The following is a 16056-nucleotide window of genomic DNA, read 5'->3' as shown; positions in this document are numbered from 1 at the left end:
TCTTGCAATTATCCCATTGAACTTGAAAACAAATACCAACAAAACTTCAAAAGTAGAGGTGGAAAGAAATTCTGAAGGGTATAATCTCCACAACTAGCATACAAATCCAAAGAGGAGAATTTGATATGATGGAAAAGGAACATATGAAGTCCCAGTTGCTGCTTGTTGGAAGTTAAATAATTAAAAAAATAGAAGATTGATATATCTATGGATATTCATTACGTATGTTATCTCACACAGAGACACTTATTTCTTTACACACACACACACACACACACACACACACACATGTGTATACTTTCCCAATGATGAATTATTCTTTTATGTACACCCCATGAAATCTCCTCTTTATACTCTCTTTTTTCAACCACCCCACACACCAAGCACACTAATCCTCCCATATCTCCACTAATCCCTTCTCAACGCATGCTCTCATTTGCTCCTTACTCCACTTGTGACTTAAACATTTTTTAAATTATCTAAGAATCCATATGGTTGTCTATATTCCTAGGTAAAGCAATAACTAGCCGGGGAAAACATGCATTACCTATCTACCTAAACATAACTATGTTGTTCTAACACCTAGTTTGTTTGGATGGTGGGTAGTAGGTAAGTGGACCCTGACCTCGGAACCTAGACTGCTTGAGGATTTGACATCTTTTTTCAATATTGTGTTTGCCAAACTCAATATTATTAAATATTCTTAATTTTGGTGGAAACTTTTGCAAACTCTAGTTGTTCCCATTTTTTTACTTTTTATCCAATTGATGGAATTAATTGTATGGCTCAATTATTGATGTGACTTTTTAATCTAAACGCACTTTGATTTCTCAACTAGCCTTTGGTCCTGAGCTAGTTCCATACGATTAATTCACATCCATTGGATAAATCTTTTGCATGGATAATCCCTAGTCATTTTGTGATCCGCCTTAGTTTTTACCAATTTTTGTATCTATTTTGCAGAAGTGGTTTACGCATTTACTATCAGCATCATTTTTTCATTTTGATACTTATCACATAGGCCCACTCTTATTCATTTATTATCAGTAGGTGGGGAGTAAGTTCCACATGGTGGGCTTACTCCCCAACATGTGGTCTTACCCTCTGTGTTGGGGGTGGGCCACACACACACACACACAAAAAGTTTTGATTAGTAAATGTATCTCATACACATAAACACTTATTTCTTTACACACACACACACACACACATGTATGCTTTACAACGATGAATTATTCTTTTATGTACACCTCATGAAATGTCACCTTTACACTCTTTTTTTAACCACCCCACACACCAAGCACACTAATCCTCCCATACCTCCACTAATCTCTTCTCAACCCATGCTCTCATTCGCTCCTTACTCCACTTGTGACTTAAACGTTTTTTATATTATCTAAAAATCCATATGGTTGTCTATATTCCTAGGTAAAGCGATAACAAGTCGGAAAAAACAGGCACTACCTGTCAACCCAAACGTAACTATGTTGTTCTAACACCTAGTTTGTTTGGATGGTGGTAGGTAAGTGGATCCTGACCTTGGAACTTGGACTGCCTAAGGATTCAACATCTTTTTTTAATATTGTGTTTGTCTTAATTTTGGTGGAAGGTTTTGCAAATTCTAGTTGTTCCCCTTTTTTAACTTTTTATCCAAGTGATGGAATTAATTGTAAGGCTCAATTATTGGTGGGACTATTTAATATAAACACACACACACACGTATAAGTTTTCTATGTAAGTTTGTGGATTGCAGTAACATTTTTTATGTGAGTAAGTTGCTTTAATGCAATAGAAGAGAATGTTTAAGAAGCATCTCAATCTTCTACATCTTTACATATTCCAATTTAAAAGTGAAATTAAGTGTAGTTCGTTAGTCAAGTGACCATGGTACTGTTTTCATGCCAATCGTTCTTCACATTAGAACTAGCATTTGTTGTGTGTTAAAATGCTAATAATAATGTAGGATTTATTACAATAATGTTGTATAGGATATTTTCTTTTATACATAATTTATTACAATAATGTAGGATTTATTATAATAACATTGCACATGTATGAATCAAATATTTTCTTTAACAAGGAATTTAAACTTAATCTAGGTAGAATTTGAATGATATCAATCAATTTCTTACTATGATGCTTTTCTTGTAGATTATGATTTTGTAAAATTTTCATATAAAGTATGCCCATTAACATGTTTGTATAATGCTACAGTACACACCTTACCAAGCAAAGCATATGTTATTTGGTGGTTCTCTCCTTAGGTGTGTGAGAAACTCTATATGTGTGTGTGTGTGTGTGCACAAAAGATTATTGTCATATACAATCCAAGACTAGTGCCTCATGATCAACATAGAGATTGCAATTGTTTTACAAAACATTTCTTGCATCCTTCAATTATGGTTTTGAGATAGGGACATCCTTTGATTTTGATCTTGATTTCAACATTAAATCATGCAACCAATTTATGGTGCATTTATTTGGATTTTGCTTTGCAGGCTATGGAAATAGTACTTCTGCTCTTTGCCTTTGAAACATATCCTCTTCTTATTTGCATTTCCCCCCCCATATCTCATGATCCCTATTAGCTTGAAAGAATTTGAAAGCCTTGTGGTTGCATGTAAGGTCCTCTTTTAGGTCCCATGTAGCAATTTTAATTTGCAGTAGCATACATCCAAAAGTTTGGGACCTCCTCCATAAAACATTTGTTACAATACTTTGAAGATAATGTTGAAACAATTAATATGCTCATACAAGGTTGAATAGTCTTGTCTGTAACCATTTCTTTGCATATGAGTTGCTTATGAGAGCCAACCTTAGTGGTGAAATGTTAGCATGTAACATGACTAATTTCAATTCAAAAAATAATTTATTGAAATTTTGACATTGTATGATGAGTACGTTTCAAATGTTTTGGCACTTGTCAAAAGCATGAAAAGAGGTAAGTATCTTGGTAGGTTGCATTTATTTGTCCCATTCTAACTATAGTTGATTACACATATTTTTTCATGTTGACCATTTTGAATTTCATTGGTGGTACAACAAATGTACAAATCTCCACATAAGGCTAATACATGAAGGGTGTGAAATTTGAATTTTGTTGTCTTACTAAAGATCAAAACTTTTAGCCAAATGATGATAACAAGTGATGATGATTATAGTGCACCAAGGAGAAACAAACATGGATGATGATATAGACATATGCATTGAGAATTCAAACAAGTCCCAACCATAACCAATGTCAATGGAGCTATGTGATGACACATAAAGGGGGACTACTTCGGATTAGAAAAGGATAAAAACATTATACTTCAACAGTAGATTCATTGTGCACAAATCAAACAGTATTTTCTTATCATATGTGTTCATGACTCTTCATTCTAAGTAACACATCCAAAATACATTTGTAAAAATGTGCAAAATCCACTAAGTATATAGAAAAAATATTTAATGGAGGTTAATAATAAAATCATAAACTAAATTAATCCCCCACCATAACTAAATTAATCTCCCACCAACACATGACTTTAATACCTCCTCTAAGAGAAATTTCAAAGTCACCATCTTTTTTTTATTGTTCAATATATGCTTTAAGGAAACACATATTGCATTAAGAATTCAAACAAGTCCCAACCATAACCAACGTCAATGGAGCTATTTGATGACACAAAGGGGGACTACCTGGGATTAGAAAAGAATAAAAACATTATACTTCAATAGTAGATTCATTGTGCACAAATCAAACAATTTTTTCTTATCATATGTGTTCATATCTCTTCATTCTAAGTAACACATCCATAATACATTTGTAAAAATGTGCAAAGTCTACTAAGTATATAGAAAAAATATTTGGTGGAGGTTAATAATAAAATCATAAATTGGATTAATCCCCCACTAACACATGACTTTAATGCCTCCTTTAAGAGAAATTTTAGAGTCACCATCTTTTTTTATTGTTCAATATATGCTTTAAAGAAACACGTATTGAGGAGGCCACTTTCACTAAGCAACATTAGTAATCCATCGAAACGACTTTTAGTGTGACTTACTATACTTTTGTAAAATATTAGTAAACAGAGAAATTTGTGCCCTTATATCACACTTGAATAAATAGCCTAACACCTTTTGAGAAATGGTAAGCAAAGTGGAAAGAATGCCCTTCATGGACATATATTAACGTCTACAATTGGACAAAGGGGGAATGCAATGAAAAGGCAACCAATGAATAAGCATTTTCCTCAACCAAGCAAGCAAGGGTGAAAAATGATGACACATGATTGTGCAACTATTTGGAGCTTTCACATGTGATTGACAAACTATTGTCATGATATTTATGTTCATTGATCTCTGATGATTGGTGTAATCTATGTAGCCCTATGAGCTCTTGTTAAGTTGTTTATCTGAATTTTTAAAAATAAGAAAAGATTCAATTGTCAATTTAAACCTTTAAAGTTATACCACGACTTGCAAGGTCTGAGACTAAACTTACCTTTGAAGTCTTGAGTACATTGTACAAGTGCTTTGTTTAAGTGTAACTTATTGTACTTTTACAATCTAGTTGCTAGCTATGCTAGCAAATTCTACACTCGTATTCTAATACATATATTAATTAAATATTTGTTATTACAATGCTGAGTCTTATTTATGAGACACTTTAGACACTAGTGACACTAGTGTGTTATCTTACAACCATGGTGCATTACTACCTACTAGCTCTTCTTATGGAATGATAAATTACTTGAACCAATGGGGTATCAACTTACAAAGAATCAATATCAATTTTAAAAGTAGAAAATTGCTTATCCTACAACCAAGCAAGAGTTTTGAAACCTTCATCCATTGTTGAACCCAAATTTACCCATAGGCATAGAGCACTATCATAGCTCCTTGCATCTTCACCACAATAGAGAAAAATAGTACATCCCTTTAGCACACATTGGCAATCATATCCCTCAAAAGACGGGAGCCCAAAGCTAGTCATGTATTCTCTCCATCAGCCCATACAAGACCCATCACAAGGCCTTCCCTCGATGGTAACACACCTAAGCTAAGACCTGAAGCTATCTATACATTACATATTCGATATTATGCCAATTCTCATGACATTATGCCAATTCTCATGACGTTTGTGAGCTCGCCTGAATTCTATAATGTTAAATAAAATCATAATGTAGGGATCTCATCCATTGCATTTTGATGCAAAAGATCATGATAGGGAATTTCATCAATGGAATATGTAGAGATTTCCTAGATTTTTCACCCACTTTCACTTTCATTGCATTTAGCCATTACAATTTTATCTATGGCTAATAAATGCAAAGTCCAATATCACTAAATTGCTATGATCACTCTTTTCAAATCACTTTATTATGTTTCCATAGTTCTTGGATTTAAGGTGTTATCTTTTAGCTACCATCTCAAATTTAGAATACCGTCTCAATTTTAGCACAAAACTTCAATTTTGGCACAAAACTTAACATGTGAGAACGAGTATGTGAGTATGTGCATGCTAAATCTTCAAGCCGATGCCCTGGGTTTGGCACCTTGACTAAATACATTTAGTAGAGAGTGCTTGTACATATAACTTCCGTTGAGAATTTTGCACATTTTATGAATCTTTTGATAAATTTCGAATACTTGGTGCAACTTTCGTGAGGAAACATTTTGAAACCATGCATGGTATTGGGGGCATTCCATCTGTTTGATAATTTGCTCCGCTATAGACCTCGATGCGCTCCATTAGAAGAGACATTGGACACAGATTTTGCGTCTATGGCGTTTCGACGGGCATTCCTAGGTCTCGCACGTGAAGAGACGCTATATGGGGCAAGCAAAACAGAGGAAGAAGGAACCTTTTGGAGTGAGGCAATGCACAAAAAGAGCCCGAGACGGATCAGCCCCTAGTGACAACGGACGCCTTATTCACAGTGCTAGAATGTATTCTGGGATATGACCTATGGACGCCTTATTCACACTGCTAGACAGTATTCTGGGATATGACCTCCCCAAACTTTACAAACAAGTGACCGCCTGACGTGCTGCTGCTTCCAGTTAGGTCCTCTCTGTGCTTAGTGTCTGCATATTCGTCCAAATACCTGCGGTAATTGAATCCGAGTCGACTCTGCACCAGAGGCTTAGGCAATGTCACAGGAAGTAACGATGAGAGCACCCTGACAACATCATGCATTGTGGGCCTTGATGAGGGCTGCTTGTTAGTACATAGAAGAGCTAGTTGCAGTGCCTTGGTGACTGCAGCTAGATCTGTACACGTACTTTTGACCTCAGGATCTAAGGTATCCATGATTGCACCAGATTCATTTTTACACATTACCTGCACAAGATCAAATGAGTATTTCATTGTGTCAATCAAAATGACAGCTATAACTCTTTAAAGTAGAACTTACCCATTGATGGAGATTGATTTCATCGTCAACTGCCTTTCTGCCGGTTATGAGCTCTAGAAGAACAACCCCAAAGCTGTAGACGTCTGATTTCTCGTTCAATCTTGATGTCCGAGCATACTCAGGATCGATGTAACCAATTGTTCCAATAACGTAAGTGGAAGTATGAGCCTTGGTCGAAGATATGCTCCTGGCAATACCGAAGTCCGAAAGATGGGCCTCAAAATTCTCATCGAGTAATATATTTGATGTCTTAACATCTCTATGAACAATCCGGGGATCACAATCATGATGGAGATAGGCAAGTCCTTGGGCAGCACCAAGGGCAATTTTCAATCTAAAGCCCCAATCAAGCCTCACCTTATTTGAGGATCCTGTAAAGAGGAAGAACATTTGTTAGCAAACCATACAGAAACTGTGCAACGGTATTTAAGCTTTCACATCGACAGCCTTATTTGAGGATCCTGTAAAGAAGAATATTTGTTAGCAAACCACACAGAAACTGTGCACCTGTATTTAAGCTTCGCATCGAGAGCTCACCATGAAGCATGTCCCAGAGGCTTCCATTCACCATGTAATCATAAAACAAGAGGTTTCCCTGTGGAGATAAAGAGTAGCCCTGTAGGCTGACAAGGTTTCTATGCTTGATTCTTCCAACTGTGTCAAGCTCCGTCTCAAATTCCCTTATGTTTTGCTGATATTGGCTGTAAAGTTTCTTGATCGCAATGGGTTTCCCGTTCTTCAGCATGCACTTGTACACTGTACTTGAAGCACCAAATCCAATTACAAATTTCTCGCTGAGATTCTCAGTGAGTCGCATGATGTCATCATAAGAGTTCACAGCAAGGTCCATGTGAAGAATAACCATTCGAGGTGATCCTGACAGACAGTAGAAAGCTGTTTAGCTCGCCAGAAGGCTAATTGGCACAACACCTTGAAAGGGCAGAGGAGACACAAGACAGACCAACCAAACTCATGCAAGGTAGACAGGAGCAAGAGAGCAAGAGACCAACCTTGGAAAGGCTTGTCAGAACCTTTGACAAATTCTGTTGGCTGGTGGCTTGATTTCCACACCCAAATTGAAAGAGCCATGATTGTTATTACCCCACCAACTGCAAATCCAATAACCATCTTTCTGGACCTCATGCCTGCAGCAAACATGTATGACATTCTCTAGTGAATTCTTCGATTGATCACCAATTTGACAGCCTTATTGTTTTTCCAGAGAAAAAATTTGATAGCCTTTGCCAGTAAACACTAGTAGTTTATCTGAATTTAAAATAAGGATCAACAATGATAGGCAGATGCAACCACTACCAGCTGGAGACTTTGTTTGCACATTGCACAGCAATCCGACCAGGTCTCCACAAAGTAACTTGTTACCAAGGTAACTGCCCAAATCCATAAACTACAATCAAATACAGATAATGCTTACAAAAGACTTATCATGCCAGCACATCATGATCCTAATCACCTCTGAGCAGGAAACCTTGAAAAGTTTTTTGAGGTAGGTACTTGGCCTGTGAGGTTATTATATGATAAGTTCCTGCGGTAACAAGAATACTCTGAGCAACCAAAATGCAGACATGATTCAGAAAGGTGTATGCAGTGACATGAAAAGAATAATTCATAACTTACAAGGCAGTCAGACTGAAACAATTCACGAGCTCTGGAGGAATTTCTCCAGAAAGATTGTTATTGTCAAGACACCTGAAATAGCAATTTCAGTGGAGGTTTCAATGTTTTGTTCCAATGGAAATCGATCATAAGACGAGCTCCATGTACAACAATTATGGAAAGCTTATCCTGGCCTGGAATTGTTTCAAGTTTCTGTTTCACTTTGTATGATAAGGCAAAGAAACTTGCCAGGCTGTAATGCAGTATGTTTTACGACATTAGTATTTGTAAAGGCATTATGCTTACAAAACATTTAAATTTTGTAGCTGCCCAAACTCGTGTGGAATGCTGCCCTCTAAGCCATTGTATGAGATATTCCTGCAACATCAATGGCATTGTGAGTGGATTCTATGGTGCAATTTTCAGAAACAGACAAGAAACCTGAAGTACTCAAACTTACATTTTTGATATTATTCTCAAATTGCCAAACTCTGCAGGAATTACTCCTGTAAGATCATTGACACTCAAATCCCTATAAACAAAAAATGAACAATTAGATTTACCCCCTTGGACAGGGGACACCAATCCGGCTGCAGTAATTCAGGAGGTGGATTATTTTTGGGAGGCATTAAAGCAGGAACTGTGGATTTGCAATTAAACTGGGCATCTTATAGCACAGCCATCTGTTTACTAGTTTTAAGTATCTTACAGAATTAAGAGGTGTTCGAGATCACCAATTGAGTCAGGAATTGCTCCTATAAGATTGTTCTTAGAAAGATCCCTGATGACAACAATACAAGTCACAATGTCTTTAGTATCTATATCATTAAAAAAATGATTAACAAACAGAAAGTCCTTTCAAAAGGAAGTTCTTTAATTGCACAATGTCCTTACAGCGTGTCTAAGTTGCGAATGTGACCAAGCTCCTGTGGTATGCTTCCTCCTATTTGATTAGAGGATAGGTTTCTGAAGACAAACATCCACTGAATAAGAACTGTAATAAATAGGGGTCATGTGCCTCAGACATGCTAGACAAAACGTAAAACTCCATGACGGCATCATATAGATATAATGTTCCAAAGAAAGCCAACTTTAGGACCTGAAATACTAGGGTAGCACTTGATATATCAATGCTTACAAGTAGGTTAGACTGACGATCCTCTGAAATTCATCAGGTATTGTGCCGGTGAGTTTGTTACCATACACATTGCTGTCGAAAAGAAGACAGTTTTGTTAGAAAGAGAACACTTACTTCCAAATCTCATTACAATCTAAAATGTAATCATGACTATTGCTTACAAATAATTCAAGGAAATGCAGGAGCTTATGTTTTCTGGGATGGAACCCTCCAGCAAGTTGTCTGACAAATTCCTGCAAGTTAGAATCATGTAAATTCAGATACATTGGATTAGGCACCAAGTGGTCAACATCTGGAGTTGAAATGGCAAAACCTTTCACTTAGCAATGAGAAACCTGTAATGAAAAATGAGCATACATAAATGTAATGGGAAACCATGTGTATTTGGCCATGATTCAATACAAGTTCCAAGTCTATGTGATGTAGACACGAGCAATGGTCAAAAGTAAGGATACCTTTGGGATGATGGAACTTGTATGAATAGAATTCCTTGGACAAAAAAGCTAGTTTCAAGCACCAAGAATTGCCAAACAAGCGTCCAATGTACACCACCAAAGGTACCACCACTTCAATTATAAGTCTAGACATGCTGATGGATTGACTACTACACAGATGGCATGTGGAAATGGCCTATCAAGCACCTACCTTTTCATTGAATCTACACGAGAGGCAAATGTCCATTGCTTGCTTCAATGTCAACGTAGATAAGAATCTACCATAAAGAATCAACAAATGCTGCATGTGAAGCAAGATGGTTCAAAAGACCTCTTTCAAAGATTGAACTATTTCAGGAAATCCAGTATCACTAGCATGAAACATAAAAAGTGGGATAAGAACCTAGTATTTACTACTAGAACAAAGCACATTGTAGATAAAGATTCCTATAATCAACTATAGTTTAAGAGGGGAAACGATGGTTAATTTTTTGTAAAGCTCCCTCTATTTACCAACATGGGTAGTGGTTCAACTTTTAAGGAGATCTATTCTAAACCAGTGTTGTAAGATGTAGGGTGAAGTCATAACTGATACTGGATGTGGCTAGGAAAAACATTTTAACCAAAATCATGGTAATCACAAGGTTTAGGCATGACACAAGCAAGGAAATGGCAACTCAGACTCCCCGGTATTGAAAGATTTCAGAAGGCCATTGGTAGGCCCATGGCTGCATCATGCATGAAGGATCAAGATAGGTTTAAGGAGCTCCTATGTGGACAACCATATGAGTAGGCTAGGCTATTCCCAAAGCTCACAATACTAGGATGGGAATAAAGGTAAGAGACTATATTTTTCAGGCATTACAGGCAATAATAAGAGAGACTTAGAACAGCACGCTATGAGATCGAAAAGGACACAATAAGTGCATCCACTGACTTCCAACATGTACAACTTGCAGAAACTGGTCTTTCTGGGTAATTCAGTCTTATTTCTTACAGCAATTATTGGGATTGGCATCAAACGTACAATTCAAACAGATCCTGCAGTTTTCCAAGCTCTGAAGGAATCTCTCCAGTTAGCACATTTTCATTGAGTTGCCTGTATCATACAAAAGTTGAAACAAGTTTCATTGAGTTGCCTGTATCATACAAAAGTTGAAACAAGTAGAGTGCACAGTACAATCCTGCATCGCTCCGATAAGAAATAAGTGAGCTTCTTACAAGTAGCTTAACTTCGACATGTTTCCAAGCTCCGGAGGAATGGGCCCAGTAAGATGGTTGCCATGCAGATACCTGTAGGCAGCAGCAGACCCAGTCTTGAACCTCAATTAGCAAGTTCAAATAGTACACAACAAGAGCTGTTCCTTTTGCATCTTACAGTTTTCCAGTGTAGGTAAGATTTCCAAGTATGGGTGGGATCGTGCCACGTAATTGATTATAGCTCAGGTCCCTGCAAGCCACACAAAATAACAATCACCGCACGGCAATATGGCATTTTTCTCAGGCATACACAATTTTTTATTTTCCCTGATTTACACATCATAACAAATCAAATCTTCAATCTGAAATTCCACACTTAAGTCAGAGCATGCATAGGAGTAGACAGCAGCCTTCACGTCAAGAGGTATTTGTTTACTCGTGAGTAAATAAAACATAGAAAATATGGTATTTTAAGTCAGAGCATGCATAGGAGTAGAAAGCAGCCTTCAAGTTAAGTGTTATTTTGTTACTCGTGAATAAATAAAACATAGAATATAGGGTAGTTGAAAGTGGATCCTGTCCAAAGAAAAAAGGAAATCTGCATGCCACCACCACTAAAAATAAAGCATGTATCATCACAAGATGCTACTTACAAGACAGCAAGTGCTTGCATAAGCCCAATGACACCTGGGATAGTACCAGTCAACTTGTTGCCTTGCAAGGACCTGCATACATAAAATTTTAGAGGGTTCAACCGTCATTCACCGCAACACTCAACCAGTCATCGATCCAACAGTGTTGCAACTTACAGAGTGGCAATCTGAAGGAATCCAATGTTGAAAGGAATCGTCCCTGTTAGTTGGTTGAAGGCCAAGTCCCTGCAGGTGTGAAACAATGAGGTCCTAAGGATGAAGTATTCTCCTCAAAAGTACAGCCAGCACCAATGTAAGAAAATTGGCAGAGGTATCTTACAAGATTTGGAAACTTGTACAGTTTCCAACGTTAGGTGGGATGGGACCTGTGAGATTGTTGCTCCTAACATCACTGGATACACCACAGAAACTGTGACTAACCATAGCTTTAAAACCAATAAATAAAGCTAGTTCAGACAGCTGAATTGAATACTCTACTTACAAGTACCACAGCCCTGTAAGCATACACATGTTAGAAGAAAGCTTGCCCGACAGGTAATTGTTTCGTAGACCTCTGCAAAATTAAAACAGGGGTCCTCCAAAGGCTAAGATTCTATCGATGAAATTTCTGACTGTTCACCACAAAAACGAGTTCTGCTGAGAAAGAAAGCGAGCTTAACAGATCAATAAGCACAACACATCAAAAGTAGAAAGCAGATCTCCCTCTACGATATCCGTGGAGGCGACTTACAAATACTGTAGGACTTCACTCCAATAGATCAACGAGGGTATTTCCCCAGACAGCTGATTCTGAGCCAAATCTCTGCATTAACATACATCCTAAGCGTTAGATTTAACACACTTCATAACAGAAGCACATAGCATACTATAGCAAATGCACTCACAGAATTTTGAGATTTGGAATTTGTGTCAACGTTGAGGGGATGGGACCAGACATCTGGTTGCTCTTCAAAATCCTGCAAAAATAGCCTGGAATTAGGAAGCTGAGCTGGAAAAACAACAAGTTTTAAAATTGAAGACGTGAATTTAATCGTGGTATGACACCAACGTGATGCTTACAGAGTATCAAGCTGTTTGAGTTTTGAAATAGAGAAGGGAATCTCCCCAGAGATGCTATTGAAGGAAAGGTCCCTTGAACATAACAATCAAAAAACAGGATCAATTCCATGTGAACGAAATAAGATTTCTAGAATCATGCACACCAGGGACTGGCTACTATGGCATATCTACATGAATCCAATACCATTTCCAGCAAATTTATCATGTAAAATCAAATGTAGGTAAGCATCATTCTTACGCATATCCACATCCAGGCAATTGGAGAGGTTAAAGACCAGAACCCTTTAATCTTTGATATTAATGACCAGAACCCTTTAATCTTTGATATTAATGAACGTTACCATACATGCTCAAGAATTAATTAGCGCCATTTTTTCCCCAGCAAGCATTACTTTTGAAGACAAATCTTATACAAGTCTTTGCAGAACATGGGGCTTTAGGCAAAACTCTTGCAGAATATATCTAAACGATCACACAAATCAGAATATCGACTAGCAAATCGGACAGTAATTTTAATGTCACACACCCCTTTGGCTCAATAGCACCCAAGATTGACAAAGTAGAAAATGTGTTAAAACTATGGTGTAAACACGTTTCAGAAATAGACAAGCAGATTCAGCCATCACATCAGTGCCGTCCCACTTAAGAGTAGATTACAGCCAAATGCTAACAATTTGAAGAGCTGCCTGATAAAAATGGATATAGGACCTCAGCCGACTTTCCCAAACATGCAATGAAAGGCCTCAAGAGAACCTACAACATGCTTAGTTCAACAAATCATCCCAACATATATTAACACAAATATATCCTCAAATTCAACCCTACAAATAAAACAAAATTTTGGCTTCACAAGAGTTTTGTCGCGCAAATTAAAAATAAAGCCGACATACACAAAACCACACTACATACATCTGCGTTGGTTCACATTGGCTGTCCAATAGCAAGAAGTGCAAGTGGACATGACAAGGTATCTTTCAAGGCAAAGACTACAGACAGTCACTGATTCCAAAGAGTGATATGGTCCATACACGTGCACTTGAGATGAGATTGCCCATTTTTATTCCTCGGGACACACAAGAGACAAATTTCCAACAGCAATTCTGTAGGCCTACTATGGTTGCAACGAGAGACCAGAAAGTAGATAGGAATTAAACTCACAAGTACTGTAGGCTTACACAACCACTGATCTCATCAGGAATCTGACCAGATATTGAATTATGACTTAAGTCACTGCATCAAACGAAACAATACATTAGATATGGCAGAAGAGAAGAAAGTTTAAAAGAAAGGCAATCGGTATAACTATAAGCGAAAATGGGGCAGTCGAAATGAAAATGAGCGGCATATTTCTCTATCGGAATCGAGTGACAGAGCCATAGGTTGAACTATGTCCCGCTTACATGGTTTGAAGATTTTTCAGTTTCCCAATAGATGGAGATAGATCTCCACTGAAGTTCAGAGCTGAGAGGTTCCTGATAAATTGCCCAATTAACAAAATGAACACAAATCAGCTTGGGACAACCGGGAAATGATACTGGAGTGCCAAAAAATAGTCCACATTTTGGTCAGCCAGAGGCATTGTCAAAGGTGTGAAGACATCCGTCTTTTGCACCTTCGAAACCAGTATTAAAGCATATTGCGAAACGAGCGGTTACGGTTTGTTAGTTGCTGCGATAGGCTGACCGAAAGACAAAACCAACTAAATTACGTACAGGGCAGTGACAGCAAAAGTCAAGTTGTCGCAAATCACCCCTCTCCAAGAACAATGATCCGAATTCATTGCCGTGCTCCAGTCGTACAACTCGTTGTTGACGTCGATAAGCGATCTCTTTACTTCCAGCAAAGCTTGACCTGCCCAAGCAAGCACAAGTAAGCAGACGGAAGCCTAGCATGCAGCCAGGCAGGGGAGACGAGGGTGTAGTAAGCCGCGAATAAAGCAGCAGCAATAGGGTCGCTCTTCTTGGTTTGGCAAAAGCAACGTGGATTCACGTTCCGTTTCGGCTCAAGCATCGAGAAGCGCAATACGAATAGTTGAGGTACTGTTTCAAACTCGTACTCCTCCAAGTATTCGCGTTCGTAAGCCAAGGAAGTAAAAGGCAAGCATAAAATGCTGCATGACTTGCATACGGCGGAGTCTTCAACTTGTCACGGACAATTAAACCCATGTAACTGGGATATGCGAAATCTCGAATTCACTTTTTTTCAGAAGAGTGCAATGGTCCTTTCCGAAAAGTATATTCGAGACCTAACATTGACGAGATCACAGTTCACGCTGTGCAAGTTCCTTGAAACTTCGTGGTAGGGAACCTTGCGAAGCGCGGCGGGAAGCAACATTGCGCGCGAGAAAGATGCTGGAAAATGTGCAATTGTCCTGCAGCGTTAAGACACCAAAGGAAAACAGGTTGCAAGCTTGGTACGAGACGAATGCCGGAAAGGAGCGATCGGAGGGGGGAAGGGGAGAAGAAGGGAGGGAAAGAAAGGGAGAGAAAAAGAGGGAGGAGGGGGAAGGGGACGAACCTTCAGAGGGGATGTCGGCGGAGGCGGGGGAGAGGGAGAGGAGGAGGGGGAGGAGGAAGAGGAAGGAGGGGGGGGGAGGAGGAGGAGCCATGGGAGGAAAGGGGAGGCGAAGAAGAAGAAGAAGAAGAAGAAGAAGGGTGGCGAAGGCAGTTGGAGAAGAGGAACTGAGCAGCAGCTGCTGCCTCTTCTTCTTCTTCTTCTTCTTCTTCTTCGTCGTTTGGAGTTGGCCGCTCTGTTGCCTCGTCGGAATCTAAATCCGTCACCGGAATCTACTTTCCGGTACCAAAAGACGGCCTCGTGGTCCCCCTCGTTTTGACTCCCGGTGACCGGTTTGTCGGCGGTGGCGGCGGCCTTGTGTCTCCCCTGAGACACTGGAGTAGTTGTACTAAGTAGTACTACCCCGCCGGCAGCAGACCAAGCCCGCGGTAGCGGCCTTTACGCCCTCCACGTACCTTCGTTTCGCCCTCCTAGTTCCAAGAGTCGTAACTATCTCACCCCCTCGTCCCGACCTTCGCCTCTCTCCCCTCGGACCTCTGCCTTTTTGAGCCTTTCCCCGGTTTGTCAATCTTCTATGAGAGCTTGTTCCCACACACACTCCCACATCGCAGGCACCAGCGCAGATTGGCAAATGTGAGTGGAGAGTTGCAAGCTGCTCCCACCCCATTGCTTGCCCGCTTGAGAACTCATTCGTCATAGAGATGCACACCCGCTCTCCGTACTCACAGGGTGTTGGGCACAAAAGGTTTTCCTTACTCATCTCTCTCAAAAGAGGGAGACCTGCAAGAAGGAAGACGAGGGGAGACAAAGGGCAAGGTAAGACTGAAGAATGCGGGACTTGGCGAAGGAAACTCTAATGTTAAATTTTTAGGACATCCACTTTAGACGAGTACCCAAGTTTCTGGTTGCTATAGCTTGCCCCTAGCGCAACAATGCTAACAAAACTACAACTAGCTGGAATGTGATGGGAAACACTACACAATCGATCAAGAACAAATTATGGTCAAGGAGCACTGTAATGCCCAAGCTACAAGAGGGAT

At 39.1% G+C, this 16056-nt stretch overlaps 1 protein-coding gene across 1 annotated transcript; it reads right to left on the bottom strand.

Annotated features, from left to right (window-relative positions):
• Positions 1-5508: 5508 nt before the first annotated feature.
• Positions 5509-15116, bottom strand: LOC147881644 (uncharacterized). The gene is made up of 27 exons (XM_087401616.1): positions 15020-15116; positions 14215-14353; positions 13903-13974; positions 13661-13732; positions 12503-12574; positions 12328-12399; positions 12174-12245; positions 11925-11996; positions 11763-11834; positions 11600-11668; positions 11444-11515; positions 10969-11040; positions 10812-10883; positions 10618-10689; positions 9318-9389; positions 9157-9228; positions 8913-8984; positions 8728-8799; positions 8479-8550; positions 8325-8396; positions 8040-8111; positions 7876-7947; positions 7719-7792; positions 7415-7549; positions 6942-7280; positions 6405-6775; positions 5509-6331 (listed from the first exon to the last, which is right to left on the bottom strand). The coding sequence occupies exons 1-27, from the start codon at positions 15108-15110 to the stop codon at positions 5978-5980; spliced, it is 2940 nt and encodes a 979-aa protein (XP_087257742.1). The 5' UTR covers positions 15111-15116; the 3' UTR covers positions 5509-5977.
• Positions 15117-16056: the final 940 nt, after the last annotated feature.

Source organism: Dipteris shenzhenensis, chromosome 30 (genome assembly GCF_047967505.1).
Source record: "Dipteris shenzhenensis isolate YYH24624 ecotype China chromosome 30, Dip_SZ_1.0, whole genome shotgun sequence".
Lineage (NCBI taxonomy): Eukaryota > Viridiplantae > Streptophyta > Polypodiopsida > Gleicheniales > Dipteridaceae > Dipteris > Dipteris shenzhenensis.
Note: the sequence above shows the minus strand (reverse complement) of the source record. Positions and strands in the feature narration are given on the sequence as shown.